The sequence below is a fragment of the Terrapene carolina genome, unplaced genomic scaffold (assembly GCF_002925995.2).
Source record: "Terrapene carolina triunguis isolate 2854851 unplaced genomic scaffold, T_m_triunguis-2.0 Scaffold165, whole genome shotgun sequence".
Lineage (NCBI taxonomy): Eukaryota > Metazoa > Chordata > Testudines > Emydidae > Terrapene > Terrapene triunguis.
In genome coordinates, this window is record NW_020664516.1 from 432,740 (window position 1) to 454,233 (window position 21,494).

At 61.6% G+C, this 21,494-nt stretch overlaps 1 protein-coding gene across 2 annotated transcripts; it reads right to left on the reverse strand.

Moving 5' to 3' along the window:
• Positions 1–555: 555 nt before the first annotated feature.
• On the reverse strand, positions 556–18,535 carry LOC113405006 (engulfment and cell motility protein 3-like). 2 transcript variants are annotated; one of them, XM_026653807.2, is made up of 21 exons: positions 18,514–18,535; positions 15,888–16,019; positions 15,686–15,726; positions 15,084–15,156; positions 14,929–14,979; positions 14,365–14,534; positions 13,285–13,384; positions 13,040–13,191; positions 11,244–11,322; positions 10,184–10,234; positions 9,763–9,885; positions 8,466–8,597; positions 7,180–7,284; positions 5,888–5,996; positions 5,485–5,621; positions 5,032–5,195; positions 4,600–4,712; positions 3,507–3,611; positions 2,718–2,800; positions 1,981–2,061; positions 556–836 (listed from the first exon to the last, which is right to left on the reverse strand). In XM_026653807.2, exons 2-21 carry the CDS (start codon positions 15,963–15,965, stop codon positions 624–626), a joined length of 2,160 nt encoding a protein of 719 aa, XP_026509592.1. In that variant the 5' UTR covers positions 15,966–16,019; positions 18,514–18,535; the 3' UTR covers positions 556–623. The 2 variants fall into 2 exon arrangements, with proteins under 2 accessions (XP_026509592.1, XP_026509593.1); XM_026653808.2 differs by lacking the exons at positions 14,929–14,979; positions 15,084–15,156; positions 15,686–15,726; positions 15,888–16,019; positions 18,514–18,535 and having other exon boundaries at positions 14,361–14,424.
• Between the last annotated feature and the right edge of the window lie 2,959 nt (positions 18,536–21,494).

A 21,494-nucleotide genomic window follows, 5' to 3' on the forward strand; every position in this document is an offset into this window, starting at 1 on the left:
GAGGCACCAGCCCCCCTGCCCAGGCTGTCACTTATCAGTGTGTCCCGTGCCCAGAGAGCGGCAGGGGGAGCGTGGGGCAGCACAGAATCGTACCTTCTCGGGTGCCACCTCAGCGTCTTTCCCTGGGGTGTGCCCAGATGCCCCATATCGTACCAGCACAGCAGGTGAGGACTCCTGCGGGAGGATGGTGCCAGCTCCGAGGGGCTCGGCGGATTGCCAAAGGCTCTGTCAACCCCCCAGGAGCAGCCTGCCGTGGGGAGCGGGGCGCCCCAGGCCACCCCCCATGGCGCAGTAACAGCAGCAGCACCAGTGCAGCGTGGGGCAATGAGGCACTTGGGTGAGCCCCGCTCGGTCAGGGTGGCAAGTGGAAGGGGTGGGAGGCTGCCCTAGGGGGAAGGGGACCCAGGGCAGAACCAGGACGAGGGGGGAAAGGAGATCATGGCTCTCACCCACCAGCCCTTCCCCCACTCGCTCTCTGCCCAGCAGGAGGGGCCACAGCGGGGAGCCAGGTTTTCCCTTCCTCCCACTTCCAGCGCAGCCTCTGGCCCAGACTTCCTGCTAGCAGGGCCGGGAGCTGGGGCTGGCTCGGGGGAGCGAGAGCACCATGGCGGGGGTGGAGGCCCTCACTGTTCATTGGGGCTGAAGTCATAGCAGAAGTTTAAGTTGCTGGGGGGCTTGGGGACGGGGGGAGGGGTGTCGGGGATGGAAATGTTCTCCAGGTCCAGGAGGCGCAGCTTGAGCTCCATGGAGAGCAGGATGTCGAGCTCGCTCTGGGTTCGCTCGCTCGTCAGCTCCCGGCCCAGCAACACGTTCAGGCCGTCCGTCCACAGGCAGAACTGAGGGGCAACCGAAAGCTGGCCTCAGCTGTGGGGTAGTCGCCCCCGCCGGCTGGGCCACGCTGCCTGCCTCCCACTTCCTCCCGAGCCTCCCGCCCAACACCACAGGTGTGCCCCTCGCCCACGCGCCTCAGACAGGTCAGGGGGAAGCAGCAGGCCAGGGTGTAGCCCCAGCCTGCGGCCAGGGGAGGGCTCCGGCCGCTGGCTTTGTGCAGCACAGCTCAGTCCCCGGCCCCCAGTGTCTGCGCGGAGATCTGACCCCCCCCGGCCCTTGGCTAGGGGCAAAGTCACACTGGTTCAACCTCAGCCGGCTGTGTGTAGTGTCTTCTCCAGGCAGGGACAGTGCTAACGCCTTGTTCCCCTCCCACACCTGTCCTCCAATGCGCCCCCCTCGCTGCATTCCTGTCTCTCCACCCAGTCCACCGGGCACCCTCCCCCCGTTCAGAGGCATCTGGCATCTCACACGCCGCCTCCTAGCTCCACGTCCATCCACCACACTCCCCTGGCATCCATCACCACACCTCTTCCTCCATCCCTTCCCGATCCAGGGCCAGGTCCTGTGCCATCCCAATCTGATCTAAGCCATGCGCATCCCCCCAAGCGATCCTACAACACCCCTTGCCCTTGGATGTCTGTTCAAGCCCATCCCCAAGGGCCCTCACCTCCGTCCCGGGCTGAGGGAAATTGTAACTTCCCATTCATCCAGGCTGGTCTGAGTGCCTCTGAGGACGCCTGGGCAGTGAACTGCAGAACCTGCCTTCCCCAAGGCACAGCCAGACCGACGTACAAAGGCATGACTGCCCGCAGCCCCGGCCAACAACTGGCAGCGGGGTGGGACTGCCCAGGGCGGCGTGGGTGCTGCCGGCTTACCCGGAGAGTTACAGCTTGGAATGCCGTGTCCGGGGAACGAGCTCTGGGCCACGTGCCCATCTTGCTTCCTGCTGTCTGTCCGCACGGACCCCACCAGCCCTGCCACGCACTCTCCGCTCACAGAGCCTGAAGGGTTTGCCAAGGGGGAGCCGCCTCCCTCTTTCACAGACGGGGAAACAGACAAAGGGGCAGAGACTCTGCCAAGGACACCCACCAAGCCAACGGCAGAGGCCGAGCTAGAACCCGGCCCAACGGGCCGCACGCAGAGGCTCACCTCGTAGCGAGTGGGGGCGATGAAGTTCAGGTAGTACTCCTCCACGTCATAGCTAATGGAGAAGGCCAGGTCCAGGACATCCTGTGGGGAAAGGGCAGGCACATCTCAATCTCTCGGCAGCTGGTCCTGGGTGCGGCCGCAGCGAGGACAGGAAGGGCTGTGCAGAGCACGGGGCCAAGGCAAGGCAGCGGACAGGCTGTACCCTGCGGTGACAGGTCACCGGGACGGTGCCGTGCAGCAAGCTGGGTGCTCTTTGGCTGCCCAGTAACGCCCGTGCAGACAAGCCCCTGGAGAGTTCCCAGGCCTACACGTGGTATCAGCAGCCCCCAATCTCCAGGCAGGGCAAACCCGGGGCAAGGAGCTGGTGAGCTCGCAGGGCTGTGGGGGAGCACCCGGCTCAGCGTCCGCTCTCAGCGCCTCCTTGCTGGGCTCTTGCTCTCTGCCCCGTTCAGGTTCCACGCTGGGTCCTGCGCTGCCGGCCGGCCCGGGGGGGTGTAAGACCCTGACGGTGGCCTAGGCAGGGCAGTTGCTGGCCCTTCACCGCTGCCATTGCAGCACGCGCCTGCCCAGATCTCTGCGCGCTCTCTGCCTTCCCTGGACCAGTGCAGTGGAGAACAAGCGGAGGGAGGCGTCAGGCAGCCCCACCCCCGGGACCCCGCTGACAGACACATGCCTGTACAGAGCCCAGCATTGGGGAGGGGGGGGGGTGAGTGGCCAGGCAGGGAGCAGCTGCTGACCTTGTTGTGCTTCCCGGAGCCCTTCTCCTTCATGTGCGGGCATTCCCTGCCAACCAGCAGCTCCTTGATGTCGGCCACGGGAACTGGGGGGACAGAGGCATGGCAGAGGCGCTCAGCAGAGCCCAGCGTGTTCCCCCCACCCCCTGCCCCACAGCCCCACCCCCACCCCAGGTGGCTCAGGAGTCCCTGATAGCCCAAGCCCCTGCACACTCGCGCCCTGAGGGAGCCCAGCACAGCTCTCTTGGCAAGACAAGCACAGGAGGAAAGGCAGCCCCCTTGGGTGCTGGGCAGAGCGGGTACATGCCAGCAGTACAGCGTTATTCAGCATGCCAGGCCCCACCAGGCAGGCTCAGAGCCAAGGCCCATCTACCCAGAGTCCCATCTCCCTCAGTAGCCAACGCCAGCTGCTTCAGAGGGCAGTGCCCGAACCCCAGGAGCAGATGGGGACGCTCTGCCCCCACTCTCTAACAGAGACCAGCTGAAGCCCAAAAGCAGGACAGTCAATATCCTGTCTAGGCTGAGGGTTGGCATGAACGATGCCAGTTCTGGCCGCTCCATAGTCGCTCTCTCTGGGAATCTTGCTAAATTCTTGGCCTCAGCAGCTTCCTGTGGCCATGAGTTCCCCAGGCTAACCGCCCCCCGTGGGAAGAGCATCGGTTTGGACTTTCCCAAGTCACCAAGCGTCCCTTGCTCCGTGTTAGAAAGAGAACAGAAGCCCCCCATTTGTTACTTGGCACCCCGCAATCACATCCCCTCTGAGGGACGATCCCCCTCTTGGCTGTCACGTACTCTTCTCCGGCAGGCTCTCGATGGGGGGGCTCTGCACCCCCTGCTCCACATCTCCGTAGTGCAGCACCTTGTGGTTGGGGGACAGGCGGCAGTACCACAGCTTATCTGGGATGGGAAGGGAGTGGCAGTCAGGGCCCTTGGCTCACCCACAGACGGACGTCTCCTCCTCCCCTAAGGGATGTCTGTCCGAACCATGTGCTCCTCCACACTTACTGGCTTTCCCCTAGCCCTTAGTTTAAAAACCGCTCTACGACCTTTTTAGGTTTACATGCTGGCAATCTGGCTCTGTTCTGGCTTAGGTGGAGCCCACCCTTCTGTATATGCGCCTCCTTTCTCAAAAGGTTCCCTGGTTGCTAATAAATCTAAATCCCTCCTCCCTACACCGTCGTCTCATCCACACATTGAGACCCTGCGGTTCTGCCTGCCTTACCGTCCCTGCGCGTGGAACTGGAAGCATTTCAGACACTGTTGCTATGGAGACCCTGGACTGTAGTCTCTCACCTAGCAACCCAAATTTGACCTCCAGGACCTCTCTCCTACCTTTCCCTGTGTCATCGGTACTGACACGTACCATGACCACCGGCTCCTCCCCAGCACTGCACGCAAGTCTGTCTAGATCCAGGAGTCTCAAACTTTTTTTGCTGGGACCCCCCCTTTGAAACTATTTCAGGCTGTGATGACCTCCCCGCACCATGCTGCCCTTACTGCTGCGCTGCTGCAGGGTATCCTCAGGGCAAGAGGACACCATGACGTCATCTGGAGGGAGGGCCCCAATTCTGGGATCGTTTCCCACACTCCTGCTTGAAGTTCTCCTACCCTGAGACTTTCATCCTCCTCAACAGCCCAGGGGCTGCCAGCCCGGGGGTGGGACCGTCCCGGGGGTCTCCCTTAGCTCCTCCAGTTCAGCCACGCTGGTCTCCAGAGTTTAGCGAACGTACTTCAGTGCCCACTGTATGCCCCCCGCAGGCACCTCGGACCTCTCCCCCACCACCTGAGGGACACTGACCACTCCCCACACAGTGCCAAGCGCCCCCTCCGGCCCCCGGGTGTCAGGGCCCAGCGCGCCAGGACGTGGCGCTGCCCCTGACCTCACCCTGTCTGCGGCGGCTGCTGATCTTGCGGAAGAGGGTCCCCTCGCAGAGCCGCAGGAGCCGCTGCTGGCGGATCAGCTCCAGGAGCTCGGGCTTGAGCCTCTCTCGCAGTTCCCTGGAGAGCGGGCGAGATGGGACATGGGCAGGTCCACCCCGAGCGCAGCGCTGAGCCCCAGCGGGCTGGCAGGGCTCCCCTCGCCGCCCCTCCCCTGCAGCGCTCAGCGCAGGGACCCCGCCCCGCCCCCACAGTGCTCGGCGCAGGGACCGCAGACCCTCCCCAGCACTTGGAGCAGACCCCCAGACCTCCCCCCAATGCTCAGAGCAGGGAGCCCAGACCTCCAAGGCCCCAACTGGCAGAGTAGGGGGCTCCCCCTGCAGCTCCTGATACAGAGCCGGGGTCCCTTTCCCTGTGCCCCGGCCCCTCTCCCACTCACAGCACAGGCACGGCCAGCGTCTCCTCCTGGTGCATCCTCTCCGTCTGCCGCAGTCTCAGGATCTCGCTGTAGTTAAGCGCGTTCACTCGGGTCTTGAACAGCTCCAGGGAGGTGGGTTTGAGGGACAGGGTCCGGGTGATCTGCTCCCGAACCACCTGCAGCACCTGCAGGCACAGGGCATTGTCACGGGACCCAGCTCCACAGCCCCCCACGCCCTCTGTGGGGCACACGGCACCATCCCACCGGCACGGGACCCCACTCCACTGCCCCCCCACGCCCGGCACACGGCACCGTCCCGCCGGCACAGGACCCCGCTCTACAGCCCCCCACGCCCTCTGTGGGGCACATGGCACCGGCACATGGCACCACCCCGTTCCACAGTGCAGATCTGTCCAGATCCCATCTGCCCAGTGAGACCCTGGACACCCCGCTCCATGGCAGCACGGGGCTCACCTTGTCGAAGTCCTCCTGCGTGGCACGCATCTCCTTCCAGGTCTTGTTCTGCAGCTGGATGCAGATACAGAAGAGCTCCTGGAAGAAGTGGTCCTGACCGAAGAACATGAGGTAGAAGGCCTGGGCCGTCTCCGAGCCTGAGGCAAGAAGGACACAATGGGACTAGGTTTCCCTGCTCTTTTGGAAAACCTCAACAACCAGGAGGTCCCAGAAATGGCGACCATGATGCCTGCAGGATATGGCTGCACCCATCCGCCCCCCCCCCCCCCCCAGGACACCCACAAGGTTTCAGCTGTGACCACCCCCTAACCTAGCCAGGATCTGTGATGCCCCCCGGTTTAAACCGGGAGTCGTGGGGCTCTGGACGGGCTACGTTAGCAGACGCAAGGGGCCGGGCACTCACATGGTTCCCCGACGTGCAGGATCTCGCAGAGGGCCAGGGTGAGCTGGATGCTGCTCCGGGCAAACGGGCACTCGTGTTTATCGTCACGGCTGCTGTTCTCAAGGACAAACTGAGAGACACGGGCCCTGTCACAGCTCCCTGAGCACACATGCCCCGGGCAGGCAGAGCCGCCAAAGAGCTCTCCCAGGCAGGGCTAGCGAGGGCAGTGACGGGTAAGGTCCGCGTACCCCCTCCAAGCCCAAAGGCTCCCACCAGCTGCACCGCGGTCAGGAAGCTCGGGGTTCGGGTGCCCCCCGGGGCGGGCGGGTTAGAATTCAGTGGCAGTGAGAAATCAATGAGGAAGCGTCATGCCCCGAAGCAGCCGGGCTCGCTTGGGAACCGAAAGGAGACGCTGCCGGAGACGCGTGGAGAAGGGACGGGCAGACCAGTCCCCGTCGGTATTTTTCAGGGACACAATGTTTTTACTGGCATCTCGGCCAGCTCCAGAAGCAGGGCACTACGGTACCATCCATCCTACGTCCCAGCCCCCAGCGACGGGACTGCTCAGCGCCCGGGGGGACGGCGTGCTGCTATCAGGACCTGAGCTGCATTTATTTGTAGGTTTTTCATAGACGCACAGAAAGGACCCTTGTTCTCAGCTAGTCTGACCCCCGTACAGCACAAACCAGAGAACCCAGCGCTTTGCGTCAGGGAATTTGCCCGCGTTTCCCGCCCTGTGTCCTGATGAGTCCAGGATCCTGAGTGCTCTTACTCCACGCGTGTGAAGATGATATTTACACTGTTCTATTTCGGCCAAACCAGAGACGGTTTTTAGCAGTGCTGAAAACACCTCTGGCTCCCCAAGGGCCATGGGAAATTTCAGCTGCCCGCCCGCTTCAGCACAAGAGCGGGACAAAAACGCCGCCAATATCTGTACCCAAAGTGTAGCTGCCGCTTTCCTTGCACTCCAAAATAGCCTGGCTCAACACCCCCCCTCCCTCCCCCGAACCTGCCAGCCTCAGGCAGAGACAAAGATCAGGCCGAACAGCTGAGGATGTTACGAATAACTGACAAAATGGCCTTAGGATAGGAAGGCCCAGGCAGACCTACTGCTAGGGGGTGCTGGCTCTCCAGCTACGAGAAATAAAGGCTCGTCTACCCTGGAAAGTTAATTCAGATTAAGGTAGGGAGGGAATTTGAAGTGAAATAACTATTTCTGAATAGCTCCACGTGTAGGCAAACCCGGCGAGATGGGAGAAACCTCCCAGGGCTGTGCATGGGGTGCAGCTCACGAGCCGGGAACATCCACTCACTCTGCTATAGGCGCTCGGGCAGTGTCTGGAGAAGTAGACCATGTTGTCCAGGGCCAGCAGTCCCGGGGGCGCGCGGTGCAGGTCCTGGGCAGGGTTACTGTGGTTCTGGGAGGACACAAAAGGACGCAGCTTTCGTGACTGACCCCAGCGCAAAGGAGAGGGCTCCCGTTTAGACGCTGATACGAACAGTCGGTACGTATCGGTCACGGTCCCATGGGCTCACTACGGCTCCAGAGACCCCAGGATTACCAGCGCGTTGGGGAACGAGGGGCTGAGATGAAGCCAGGCAGCCCAGTGAGAACCCAATGAGATTTCCGCAGCTCTTCGTGGGGACGCACAGCCTGGGCAGGACGCAGGCTCCCCAAGTCAGCGCCGCGTCCTGAAGGCCCCTAACGGGGCCTGCTGAGCTCAGATGGGATTGGCTACATGCAGCGCACAGAAGCAAGGCTATCAGACATGGGAAAGAGCTGCCATTTGTATGTGCTCCTGGCTGTGCCGGGGGCCCAGGCTGGCCCCAGAGCCCCAGGCCTCCAGCCACCTCTTGGCTGACATAAAGGATCCTGCAATCTCACATGGTGCAAGGCCAAGGTCCAGGTAGGGGCTCTCCAGTGACTGGGGTCTGGCCCAGGGCCAGCAGTGGGGATGGAGCTGGGAACAGAGCTGGGAGGGCGCTTCTGAAGTGTCCCGTGGAAGGGGCAGGGAGGCAGCCAGGACAAGAGAGGACGTAGCCCTGGGGAGCAGGGACAGCGGAGTCTGGAGAGGACAGTCGTGCCACTGCCTGGTCCAGGCCCAAAGCCCACGCTTGAGGGGTGGGCACTGAGCTGCCCTCTAGAGGGCTGGGGTCAGACCCTGTACCCAAGAGCAAGGGCTCTGGGAGAAGGGGACACTGCTGCTGGGCTCTCGAGGTTCCTTCTCACCCCCTCCCCCTTTCCCAGCATGCACTGCTTCCTGCCCACAATTCCCACCTTCCACCCGCACAGCGCCTCTCCCCGAAGGGCCAAAACAGGGTGCGAGGGCTTCCCTTAAGGGGCCAGCACACCCTGGTGCAATCCCGACGCCGACAGAAGCCAAGTGCTGGTCGCGGTTCTCCTGCCAAGGCAAGAGATGTGGGGAAGCGGGGGAGAAACGGCGCGTGCCACACTTCCGCACAGCTCCTGCCTTCGCAAGACAGCCGCGACCCGCTCTTAGCTCCTGACCGCCGCCAGCCGAGGCGGAAATGACCCCTGCAGCTCTCCGGGCAGAGCGGTTCAGAGCCTGCCCCGCGGAAGGTCTGGGCGGCAACTCACCTGGAAGCCCAGCTTGCGGAACTCTGTGACACACACCGAGCGCCGGCGCTCCGCGCTGACGGTGCCGGCAGAAGCCTCGCTCTCCGACTCGAAGGCGCTGTGACGCAGGAACTGGAGAAGCTCCCGTTGCTCCTGCAGAGAGAGCAGGGCCCGGCCGATGCCTCAGTCCAGCCCTAGCGAGGCCAGGAAAGGGCTGCCGCCCCGAGCCCCACCCCACAGGCAGAGCTCAGACCCTGCTGGGAAAGAAATGGGCCCCACCAGGCCTCCCCGTCTAGCGCCCCTGGGACCACAGCCCCCCAGCTAGCAAACAAAAACACCAGAGCTTTGCGGGGTCCCAACCCAGGAGAGGGGAGGGAGGCCCAGATGAACAAACCCATGGACAGGGGAGGGACCAGGCCGCCTGGCTCAGAGGTATAAGTACATAAGAACACAAGACCAGCCACACTGGGTCAGACTAAAGGTCCATCTAGCCCAGTATCCTGTCTTCTGACAGTGGCCAATGCCAGGTGCTTCCGAGGGAATGAACAGAACAGGGCAATTATCAAGTGACATCTCGTCATCCAGTCTCATCCTTAGCTAATTCTTTTATGAACCCAGTTATACTTCTGGACTTCGCAACATCCCCTGGCAAGGAGTTCCACAGGTTGACTGTGCATTGTGTGAAGAAATACTTCCTTTTGTTTTAAACCTGCTGCCTGTTAATTTCATTGGGTGACCCCTGGTTCTTGACTTGTGTGAAGGGGTAAATAACACTTCCCTATTCACTTTCTCCACATCAGTCACGATTTTAGAGACCTCCATCATATCCCCCCTCAGTTGTTTTTTTTCTAAGCCGAACAGTCCCAGTCTTGTTCATCTCTCCTCTTACGGAAGCTGCTCCATCCCCCACATCATTTGTGCTGCACTCTGCACTTTTCCAGCTGTACTGATCTCTTCTGAGATGGGTTCCCACCCCTGGGAGCTAAGCCCTTGGAAAGGCCAGTTCCAGCTGTGGGTGCTGAGCACTCAAACGCAGCCCTATGTGACCTGGGCACACCTGGAACAGCACCGCCCTGCCTCCCTCCACCAGCAGGGGGCGGTAGCGCTATCCCCTCCAGCCAACTCTCAGCAGGACGGGAAGCAAAGAGGACTGGTGTAATGGCAGAGAGGCCGGCGCTCTCTGGGGTGGGGGGAGGAGTGGCAGGGGCAGGAAAGGTGGGAGGGGGACACTTTGCGGAGAAGAGCGCCCAGGGCAGACCCAGGAGAGCTCACCCGACAGGCCCGCGGGGGGGTTAAGGGCGAGAAGAGCCCGGCAGACCTGCGAGTAGGGGTCCATGGGGGTCCGCATCCTCCGCTCCAGCAGGTTGAGGGTGATGGACTGCAGCACGTAGAGGTAATGGGCCATCTCATCCCCCATCGGCTCCGAGGCGTGGATAATGTTCTACAGGAGCCCGCAAACGAAGGCCGTCAGTGACCCCAGCCTGGATCCCAGCTTTCCGTGCCCGCTCCCAGAGCTGCTGGGGCCAGCGCTAGACAGAGGCAGCTGCAGGCACCCAGGTGCCAGGGCGGGCAGCGGGAGGGCACGGCAGCACTGGCAGGAGGCTGGCACAAAGCGGGGGAAGGGGACAGAAATGCTGCCGGCGGAGGCTCTGGGCGCACAGACACCTGGCAAGGGGGCAGACCGCAGGGGAGGGGCGGCCAGGGAGGGGCGTGAGGCCAGGAGCTCTCTGCGTTCCCACCTTGTGAATGAACTGCCGGATGTTCCTCTCGCCCAGATAGCCCATCATGTCCTAGGAAGGGAGAGAGCTGGTGAGACGGGCGCCTCCCAGCCCAGCCCCACCCACTCCGGGAAGCGGCAGGCCTGAGCTCCCCGCAGCCGCTGGCCGGCTTCCTCCAGCAGCCGCTCTCCCCACCAATCCACCGGGCGAGGCCAGCTGCCCGGGCGGGGGGGGAACAGGCAGGCTCTGAACGTTACACGGGCGTGCAGGGAACGAAAGGATCTAGCGGGTGGAAGAGTCCAGCCCAGATCAGCACCCCGCGGAGCAGAGAGCCGAGGGGTGGGCACAGGGCAGGCCTGTGCGGGGCTCTGCGCAGGGCACAGAGGGCGATAAAGCAGCTGGCCAGTTGGTCCCGGCCCGTTCTCGGCGCCACGCAGGGCAATGGAAGTGCTGCTGTTCGAAGGGGAGAGGTAGGGCAGGCAGAGTAAAGGCTCATGCCCAGCTGTCCCCTCGGCCACACGCGTCTCCTTCCACACGGGGGGAGCAGGGACGCGGTGCTGGGAGCTCAGTGCGACTCAGCAGGATGCTCCAGGCAAGCAGCCAGTGCCCCGGGCTGCAATCGTCCGTGGAGCTCTGCCGGCCGGAGCCCTAGTGCAGACAGGCACCAGCTACTGCGGTTAGGCCCTGCGTCTTCTCGACCTGCCCGAGGAGGGTCCGACAGCACGGTAGTTAAAACGCCGGCTCGTCTCTACGCCAGGGCCCTGGCATCGCCCCCTCCAGGGAGCTGAGCTGGTGCTAGCACCATTGGGACATTCCTAGGCAAAGCGCCTTGTGGAGCAGCCCAGGGAACCCAGTAGGGTGACACCCCTGGCCGGCAGGCAGGCAGCAAGCCGGGCCTGGCACAGCTCCCCTGACCTGACCACTGTCTTTTCCAACACGGACAGGCAGCCCCCATCCTCCCCTGCCCCAGCCCCAAACAGCCCTTCCCAGTGACTGCCCCCCATTCTCTGGGCAGACAGACTGCATTCCCTCCTCGCCCCCAGCGATCCCCAGGGGCATGGCCAGCTCTGGGGGACCTTACCCTCCTCTCCGCGTCACTGGCATTCAGCAGCAGGGCGATGAGCAGCGCCATGGCTTTGAGCTGCAGCTGCTGGTTGGTCCTAGGGGCAAGGAAATGAACCACTAGCGTGACTAGCCTGGAGGGTGGGCCTGAGCCGCCCACCCCCAGCTCTTCTCCCAGCCCAGCTGTCCCCACCGGCCCCACACCACCAGGCTGCACACAGCTCTCAGCTCCCAGTGGGGAAGCCGGCCGGAGGCATCTGTGAGCCAGGTACAGATCAGGGGATGTTCCGTTGGCGCCCGGTGCCAGGGCACAGGTGGGCACGTAAGGGCAGCGGGCTCCCTGCAGAGAGTGGGCACAAAGATACTGAAGGGCATTCAAGGGCCTGGAGAGAGACCTGGGGTGAGGAAGGCCAAGGCAGAGCCCTGCTGGGCCCATGACCCAGCCGACAGTGCAGAGAGAAGAGAGCCTGGGGCAGGCAGGGCAAGGCGAACGCCTGCATTTGACAGGCTGTGCGTCAGCAGACGAGCGCCGAGCACCTGCTCCATGCTGGCAGGGCTTATCAGGAGGGATTTAAACCCAGGCAGGAGGGGGAGCTCTCCCCCACCCAGACGCTAGGGCATGAACTTCCTGCCGCCCAGCCAGGCAGACGGGGGCTGTTCCAGAACCAGCGAGGGACAGCAGGGCGAGGAGCGGTCACGTGTGCCAGGCTTGCCCCCCCAGCCCGTGTCGGGAGAGGCTGGCGGAGCTGAGCCCTGGCCAGGCTCACCAGGGGGCAGGAGAGGCGATGCCATGCACCCAGTGTTCCCAAAGCCACATGGAGTCGGGCTGGCCGGGGCAGGACCGGAGAAAAGGAGAAACCAGAGTGTGTTCGCTACAGACCCGGCCAGACCAAGAGTGAGAACAAGTCAGGACCAGCTCAGGGGTCGCTGGGACCCCCAGACTCTGCTCTCCTGCGGGGCTGTAGCTGCCTAGAGGCCGCGGCTCATTTCAGAGCTGGCACACGGCTCTGCCAGCTCAGATTCCCCCCCAGATCGGCCAGGGGTGCGGTTCCAACAGCACCCCAATGCTGAGAGTGTTACTGGCGCCAGAGATTCAGCGGGAGAGCAGCAATGCTGAGGGACCCAGCAAAGGAGCAGAGGGGCGAACAGGCCTGTCTCTAAATGGCTACAGAGCACGCACAGCCGGCATGCTGGGGGTTACCGGGGAGCTCATTCCCAGCCGGAGCTAGATGGGAAGCCTGGAGAAGCAACATAACTTGGGAGGCAACATGGAGCGAGCCAGGCGGACGGAGATAAAGAGCTACACGGAGCTAAGCCGGGACGCGGGGACAGCAAACATCCGAGGGGCGAGTCCCCACCATAGCCAAGCGTGACGGGCTGAAATCATAGTGGAAAAGGAAGGTGGAGGAGCAGGGAACTGGAGGAGGCTGCGGATTGCTCTCCCCAGGGAAGCGGGACAGGCCGAGGAGATGGAGGCCGGCAGAGGCAGGATGGGATCATGGCTTGCGCTGTACTCATAGGCGCCAACTCCATGGGTGCTCCGGGGCTGGAGCACCCACGAGAAAAAGAAAAAGGGTGATCAGCAGCCACCCACCGATCAGCTGTTCGGCAGGCCCCACCCATTAGCTCCTCCCCCTCCACCCAGCACCTCCCGCCCACTGCCAATCAGCTGTTCGGTGGCAGGTAGGAGGCGCTGGGGGGAAGGGGAGGAGCGGGGCTGGGAAGAGGCGGGGCAGGGGTGGAGCCTCAGGGGAGGGGGCGGGGCCGAAGCACCCTCAGGGAACGCTGAAAGTCGGCGCCTGTGGCTGTACTTACACCTGCAGGTGGGTGAGGAGGCGATCCAGGGTCACTTCACGTTTGACCAGCTCAAAGAGGTGGCGGCTGCTCGGGACCATGTTCTCCAGGATGGACAGGGAGAGCTGCTGGATGGAGGCGTCCATCCCACCCGTGTTGACGTACCTCACTATCTGTAACAACGGGAGCAACGGGAGGTCAGAGACATGCCTAGCTCAGCCGCCACAGCACGGCGGGGGGCGCAAAGGCTCCGGGGAGGCACCTACTTTTTTGATGAAGGCCGGACTCAGCGTCTCCCAGGAGACAAAATCGTGCTCCATCAGCTCCATGAATGCCTTCAGGGTGTGAGCTAGAATCTCCCCTGTACTGGAGCAACAGAACAGCAAACATGGTGAGAGGGGACCCAGGAACCCCACAGAAACGCCGCTCAATAGGCCAGGGCAGCAAGGACAAAGCCACCCAGACACCACAGCGATGGGCACATTAGAAACACCTAGAGAGACAGAAAACAGGGAGAGGGCGAGAGAAAGAGACAGGAGATGAGCAATGGAGGGAGAACACTCGGTACAAGAAATCAGCCTCTCGCTTAGCCCAAGGAGGAGTGTGGAGACCCGGAAAGCGCCAAGGAGGACACAGGACGTTACAGTTGCACAGTTAAGCATACAAGCGTCAAGGAAATCCAGGGGAACACCTGAATTCTGCTGCCTCAGGCATATGCTCTACAATGGAGTCTAACGACACGCACATGCAACGCTGCCAGACAACACAACACACGGTGTTCCACGCGCCCCGGAGCCAGGAAAGTGCAGGCTGCCCGGCGGGACCCCGGGGAAAACTAACACGTGCTGAAAGAAAAGCCGAGACCGAGGAAGAAGCCAAAGAGCTACGTCCGTCTGGCCTGGCCAAGCGATGATGGAGAGGGACACAGCGAATATCCAGGGGGGTCATACTGAAGGAGGGCGAGGGATCAGTTGGGGGGGTACACGTGGGAGGCAGTGACTACAGCAATGGGGCGTGGAACAACACAGGCTGATCCTCAGGAGATTTCCTGGCAGTGAGATCCAGTCTCCCCAAGGGAGGGATGGAACATCTGGGATGGACAAACCTACAAGGGGCAAGTCCTGCCTTGCCAGGGCCCCAGGCGGAGGCCTTTCCATCCCTGTCCTCTAGACTTCCAGAGCACAACGGTGCGTGCAATGCATGCAGAGCGCGTCCTACCTCCCCTGGCTGCACAGCCTCGCCGGGGCGGGGGCTGGGGAAAGGACAAGCCAGGCACGTGTGTACGTGGGGGCAGAGAGGGGAACTCATCGGATGCGGGGAGGGGCAAAGAGGAGCGACTCACTCACTCGTTCCCCTCTTCCACAATAAGGAAGAGCTGTTTCAGGCCGTTCCTATTGATGAACTCCTGGGCAAAGGTGATGTCTCGGGAGAGGTTCGCCAGCTTCTTCAGGGAGTCTGCCTTCACGTCCAGGTTGTGACTCCGGATCCCATTGTGCAGCCGCTCTGCCTCCTGATCCTGCCAGCCAGGAAGGAGTCGGCATGAGAGGGGACATCAGGGATTGGGAATCCCAACAGGGTGAGGGGGGAAATTGGGCCGGGACAATCCCATAGGGAGAGACTGGGTGAAGAGGGGTCAGGCCAGAGCCGTCCCATGGCGGGAGCTGAAGCGGGAAGCCAGACCTGAGCAATAGCAATATTGCTTGGCACCAGGGATCTCCAAGCACTTTACACACACACTAGTCAAACCTCAAATTCCCCTGGAATTGTACTGAGATAGGTCAGTATCCTTATCCCCACGTTACTGCTGGGGAAACCGAGGCACAGGGGATTGACAGTGAGTCAGCAGCAGGATCTGTGTCTAGCTGACTCTCCAGTCACAAAGAGGGGAGGAGGATACAGGTGGGACGTACCGGAGAAGTGGTCAGCCGCAGAATGCTCCCATTCTTAATCTCCGCGCGGTTCTACAACGAGACAGACAAGGAAACGGGATGAAGAATCTGTAGGTCAGAACCGGCCAACAGGCTCCAGGAGCCAGCGAGAGCCTCTTGCGCTGCCGGCCACTCACCGACTCGGTGATGTACGTCTGCTGCCCGTCCACATACTGCAGGGCGTAGTGCTCGGCGTTGCCCAGGTTCCACCTGCAGCGGGAGAGAGAGTCAAGTCTCCCCCTTCCGCCCACGCTCATCGCCTGCCGACTGCCCGGCGTGCCACACGGCTGCGCCGGGGTGGGGAGCAGAGGGGCCAGCCAAAGAGCTGGGGGAGGGGCGAGACATCCCCCAAAGGGCCTGCTCATTCTCAGAGATGGTCCGCCAACAGAGAGGGATTAAGATTTATTGGGGCCCTCCACACCACTACCCCTGCCACAGGACCCTGCCCCCTGCTCCTCCTCTGCCCCCAAGGCTCCGCCCCCCTGGGCTGGCCAGAAACTGGGGCTGGGGTCAGAGCTGCCCAGAGAGCCTGGGCCACCGTGGGGAACCCTGGACTCTCCATCTGCCCTGGCGGCACACTCTGGGGGGCAGGGACACGGGCCAGGGGCTGCTTTCGGACACCCGGTTCCCCCCCCCAGGGCCATGGACTCCCCACAGCTGCTCAGGCGGCTTTTACCACAGCCTAGGACAGAGGCCCCCAAACTGCCAAGGCTAGAGAGCCGACAGAAGAGTTACTCACACGTCACAAACCTCCTTCACAACCGCAGCCAGGGGCTTGGTCTGAAAACAAAGAGAAACAGTGTGTGGGGAGCGTGGCCCGGGCATCACCCCCTGGCACGGCACCCGAGCACACAGCACGAGACACATCCCTGCCCTGCCAGCCCCTCCAGTAGCAGGAACCCCCCCACGCCAGCTGGGCCTTCCAGGAGGCAGGACGTTACCTGGTTGAGTTCAATAAGCTGTGGGATGGCTCCCATCATCTGAATGGCGATTTTCACCACGTCTTTGGGGGGCGGCATGGTCCCGGTTCTCCGGCTCCTGCTCGGAACCTTCCCCGCCCCACACAGCAACTCCTGAAAGAGAAAGGGGGGGCACTCAGTCGCAATGACCGCTCAGAAGTCACCTGCCTGCATCACGCTCGTGGGACTGGCACGCCCTCGAGTGCGCCAGGTGGCACCACGCCCACCGCTGGGAATGCACATGGGCAGGGTGAAGAGGAACAAGAGCTTAATGAATGCAGCACAGAATTACAGTCCTCCAGAGGCCCCCCACACCGGGCCGGAGACCAGTGGGATCCCGGTCAGATGGGAGCAGCCGTGAGCCATCAGCACACGGGGCAACACGCAGAAGCCGACGCTAAGGGCCATCAGGTGCTACGGCCGGGGGCACAGCCTGAAAACCCCACTCAGCCAGGGTGAGGAGAACGCTCTCTCGGCCGAGTCCTGTCACCTCCTGCACAATCCAAGCCTGCGTTTGATCACGCAGGAGAACAGCGCTTCTGTCGGCATTGCTACCGTCGTTCGGGGAGGCAAATCACTGCGCAGGCAGAAAAACCCCTTCCATGGAAGGATGCCACGTCTAGGGGGCCATTTTCGGCATCAGCTCAGTAGTGTCAACATGCGCTCCGTCTCCCCGCCTCAGCAGTGGCTCCAGAGAGTCCACAAGCTGCAGCCAAGTAGAAACTGACCCTCAAGCAGCCGGTCAGTTTCATTCAGAGGCCACTTGGGAAGAAGGCCCCAAAACCTACTGGCAGCGGCAGGGAACTCAAAAATAAAGGCTGGAGAAGGGGTAAAGCAGCAGCCAGAGAGAGGGCAGAGAATTGCCCCGATCAGTGCTCCCCCCCAGCTGTGCCATCACCCTGCAGCTAGCAGAGTTAGTCATCTGCTCAGCAGGGCTCTAGAGCTGGTAGGATTTGATAGGGGGGTGAGAGGGAGAGGGAAAATACCTGGAAGGTAGGGAGCGAACCGAGTGGGAAGAGAAGAGGCAGAGAAAGAGAAAAGAGGAAGCTGGCGCTGAAGACTGCAAGAAAAGAGACCCCAGGCTATTTCAGGAAAGAGAAAGAAAAAGCGGAGGGCAGCCAGGAAGGAAAAAAAGGAAGAGCGACAGCCAAGTAGGAACCCACAATGACTGTCAAACCCGGCTCGGCAAAGCCCCGCTGCTCGTCATCGCACTGCGAACCGCCGCTCGCTGGATTCGATACGTGGGGTTTTGGTGGTGTTTGACCAGAGAGTAAAATCCTCTCCAGCAAAGAGCCCGTTAGCGTAGGTCTACACAGAGCGAAAAGTCCCACAGCTCGGCCACAGCTGGCCCAGGCTCGCAAGGCTCAGGAGGTGGAGCTAAAATTGGCTGTGTAGTGGTTCGGGCTCAGGCCAGCCCATTGCAGGCCCTAAGCAGGAATATTTTTCCCCCTAACACATATTTGAAAAGCAAATGGGGGCCCCCTGGAGCTGCTCGGGGCCCTAAGCAATTGCTTAGTCTGCTTATTCCTAGCGGCGGCTTTGCCCTCCACCCTCGCAGGGTCCCAGAGCGCCAGCGGAAGCATCTACACAGCTGACCTGGGGCCAGCAACAGGTGCTTTATCCCTGTGTAGACATACCCTTCGTTTCCTACCAGCGGTATTGAAATCGACTGAGCACAAGCCGGCGGAGGCCGAGCAGCCAGCCTGAGGAGGGGGCTAGAGTTAGGGGGGTTTTTAATCCCCCCACGCCCCAGGAGCGTCCGCCGGCATTAGCCATGCGTTTTGGTCTCGTGCTGGCGTGTCCAGGCTTCCGAGCGGATGGTTGATGGATGTGGCTTCTTTTCTGCAGCGTTGCGTGTAATGTTTCTCTAGGTCGCCCGCGTTCTCTCTTCCCAGGTGGTGGCTGTATTATCCTGACCGCGTGGCCTCAACGTGCCCATTGTCGTCCTCTGACCACGCTGGATGCGGCAGGTTGGTTTGCTCTCCTGCGAACGTCTGGTGGGGCCAGACTCTCTTGGCAGCTCGCCTGCCGGCCTTTTGGAATGAGTTGATGAGCTGAGTCCGGCTCTGGCTGAGTAACTGGTATGTTTGCAATGCAGAGCAGGGCCACAGCGGGCAGGGAAAGGGCAGCACGGGAACGGGTCATGGGGCTGACAGGCCCAGCTAGTTCCAACACCTGGCTGGGCGCGTGGGGCTGGCACAGAGCCAGGCTGAACCTGCCAGAGCATGTGTGCCCTGGGCCGGGCAGCGCCAGGCAGGATAACCGAGCCTCGGGCTGCCAGCTCAGCTACACCCACCAACCCCGAAAGGGAGAGGAGCGGAGGGGACACCGGGACCCGCCATGGAGCAGGGAGCTGGAGGGAAGGAACAGCTGGTGTGCCCGATGCCAAGGGCCGCCCACCCCTATCCCCACCCCTGGGGCCCTAGCACCCGGCCCACCCCCAGGCCCTAGCAGCCAGCCCACCCCTACCCCTGGGACCTAGCACCCGGCCCACCCCCACCCCTGGGACCTAGCACCCGGCCCACCCCCGCCTTCATCGGCCACCCCTGGGGGGCCCGCCCCCACGGGCCCCCGGGGCAGGGCTCTGGGGCCGCCCCACCGCACTCACCGGCCCGGGCACCCCGCGGAGCCGCCGCCGCCTGCAGTTCCGGGTCGGGGCCGCGGGTCCCCGCCCTCGGGGCGGGCCGAGGCGGGGCAGGAGCCGCTCGGCGGGGGAGAGACCCGGGGAGCCGAACCCGGCCGCGCCTCCTGCGGGGGGCGGGGGCCGAGCCGGGCGGGGCCAGGAACCGGCGTTGGGGGGCGCCCCCCCGCAGGAGGCACCGCTCCGCCCCGCGGGCCGCCCCGCGCCTGGACACGGCGGAGGCGGGAGTCCCTGGAGCCCTTCGCACCCCCCGGCCAGGCCCGGCTCCCTGCAGCCCCCGGCCAGGGGGTCCCGCCTTACTCCGAGCACGTCCCCATTGCCCTGCCTTAGCCCGGGCAGAGCTCAACCCCCCTCAGTGCACGTGTTAACTCGCCACCGATCTCTGCTAGACACTAACCAGCCTGGCCGGGACACAGACCGGATCCCCTTTGTGTCCTGACTGCAGGGTGTTAACAGGCCCCCACCCTGCCTTGAAGCCGGGCCTTAGCATCTGTACTAAACTGACCCCCCTCGCCTGGAGCCGGGACCCTCCGAGCACCTGTCTCAGCCCTGGGGCTCAGCGGTGTCTCTCGCAGAAGATGGTCCGAGACAAGGCCTTGTCGTGCCGGTAGCTCCAGCAGTCACATCTCCCTGGGGTTAGTCCAGCACTTCCTATGCGTAGGGCAATGTTCGTTTTTAATACTACATTTTTGTTTGTGTTTTTCAATACTAAAGTTTATTCTTTGAGATCATGTGACTTTAAGGCAGACTGAGTTCTGCTGTTCCTCTCAAAACTTCTTCGCTTTCCTTTGATCCACCAATGTTACCTTTCCCTCCAGCAGCACCTCCTGCTTTTTCACATCCTCACTTGTGTGCAAACCTCGGTTCTCAAATATTCACTAAAGCAGGGCCGGCTCCAGGCACCAGTGGAGGAAGCACAGACCTGGGGCGGCACATGCTAAGGGGCGGCATTCTGTCCATTCTTGGGGTGGCACAGTCCACGCGGCATTTTTTTTTTGCTCAGGGCAGCAAAAATGGTAGAGCCAGCCCTGACTAAAGGCCCCTATATTATCTTATATGACATGCTTCTCAATGGCAAATTTCTACTGTAGATATACAACCCCATGATAGAGTAACCACAAGACTGCAAGTCTCAGGAGCTGTGCACCTGAAAGTAATTAAATGAAATAAATACGTTTTGGGTTCTTTTACTTTGCCCTTTTGTTTCTGAGCCTGTAGGCTGCACTAGCTTTCATACTTCTGCTGTTACCTCGCCCAAGGAATCCATATATCCAATATGGTCATAGAGTCCTCTAATACTGTTCTGGATTCTAGTAATGTGATTCCCTCCCTCCCCCCCAGAATTCAAAATTTATTAAAAATCCTCATTTCTGTAAGTAATCCCCATCTTGGCGACACGGACGTGTACACAAATGCCTCTGACTGTCCAGCTGTTTCTTAAAAACAACGAGGAGTCTGGTGGCACCTTACAGACTAAACAGATTTATTTGGGCATAAGCTTTCGTGGGTAAAAAACCCACTTCTTCAGATGCAGATCTCCATGCATCCCGGGGCACTTAGCCCCACCTAGCACTTAGGCCAAGCCCTGGCTCCCTCAGGGGCTGGTCTGTGGCTCAGTCCTCCTCCCCCCGCCCCCAGGGAAAGGCCATGGCGGGGGCTTGCCCCAGCCCCCTATGGCAGCAGGACTAGTTCTAAGTCAGGATCCCCTTTTTTCATGGCCACCTGTGCATGCCAGTTGCTGCCTGCTCCCGCTGCCCAGCGCTCAGCCCTAGTCGGGGAAGGACCAAGGTCTGCTCTCAGCTCGGAAGGGAGGGCAGATCCATACCCAGTTAGTTACCTGCACACGGCTCTTCAGCATAAAGCAGGCCAGTGAGCTCTGGCTTCAACTGGTTAAGAGCCAGGAGACGCTAAACCCAGATAAGCTGCTCTTAAACCGAATGTTTTCGAGCCCCCTCCCCCCTGCCATCACGGCCAGGCACAGAGCAGACTGCACCTCCGCACGGGTATGCGGGGCACAGCACATGCGCAGGAGATGGCCCTGCTGGCCTCTGTCCCTAATGGTTAGAGCTCCAGGGACACAGGCCCCAGCCCAGGATTTCCTCACTTCTTGGTCCGAGCAGTGGATATGTCCCCACACGCAAACTGACAACTCTAAAATGCTCACACTAACCCCAACTATAGACCGGCCACAGCTGGTGAACAGCAGCAGTTCCAGGAGCCCCCTGGAAGTGAGGGCATCCCGTCTCGAGGCCTGCGGGCCGCCAAGCCCAGCACCCCGCTGCAGCACCCAGAGGGCGGCTAATGCAGAAATGGCCAACTGTACGATGCTTGGTGGTGCTCAAGGGCTGACAGGTGGCTCTGAAAGGTTCAGTTTATTCACTCCGAGAACACTGTACAAATATTACAGGCAATTTTCTTTTGCTGCAAAAGGTATAAAAATAATCTTTATATACGAATCCAAGTTCATTTGTTACTGTAAATTCTCACTAAATATCTTTTCCAAACATCATCTAACTGATGGCAAGAGATCAACAGCTTGAAGGAGAGAGCAAGGCCAGGCAGTACACAGAGAACTCTAGCTACTCACAAAGGCCATGGAGTCTAGGCTAATGCACACGCTGGCCCCCCAGGTTCCAAGCAGCTCCCATGCAAAAGAGGAGCAAGGTTTTGGAGGCCTATTGTCCCTCTGGGACCTTCATCTCTCTCTCCAGTACTAGCTGCTCACTGCTGGCAGCGGAACCAGAAAAAGAGACACCCCAGCCCCCACCTGCTCCTCTAGGGTTTCCAATACTTGTTCTCTAAGGGAGCATTCCCTGCCGGATCTCCTGACCCCTCCCCTCTCGCTGGGCAGACCTTGGCTCTATCCTCCAGACAGACCAAGCAGCTGATGGGAGCAGTCAACCGTTTTGGGGGGGGGGGGGGGGGGGGGGGCGGCCGGCGGGGGGGGG

Excerpts from the sequence above, each read along its gene's own strand:
- LOC113405006 (XM_026653807.2), bottom strand. The coding sequence starts at position 15,965 with ATGCCGCCCCCCAAAGACGTGGTGAAAATCGCCATTCAGATGATGGGA. Across the intron at positions 9,886-10,183 it reads TCCGGCAGTTCATTCACAAG|AACATTATCCACGCCTCGGA; the intron begins GTGGGAACGCAG and ends GGGCTCCTGTAG. Across the intron at positions 837-1,980 it reads TCGCCCCCACTCGCTACGAG|TTCTGCCTGTGGACGGACGG; the intron begins GTGAGCCTCTGC and ends GTTGCCCCTCAG.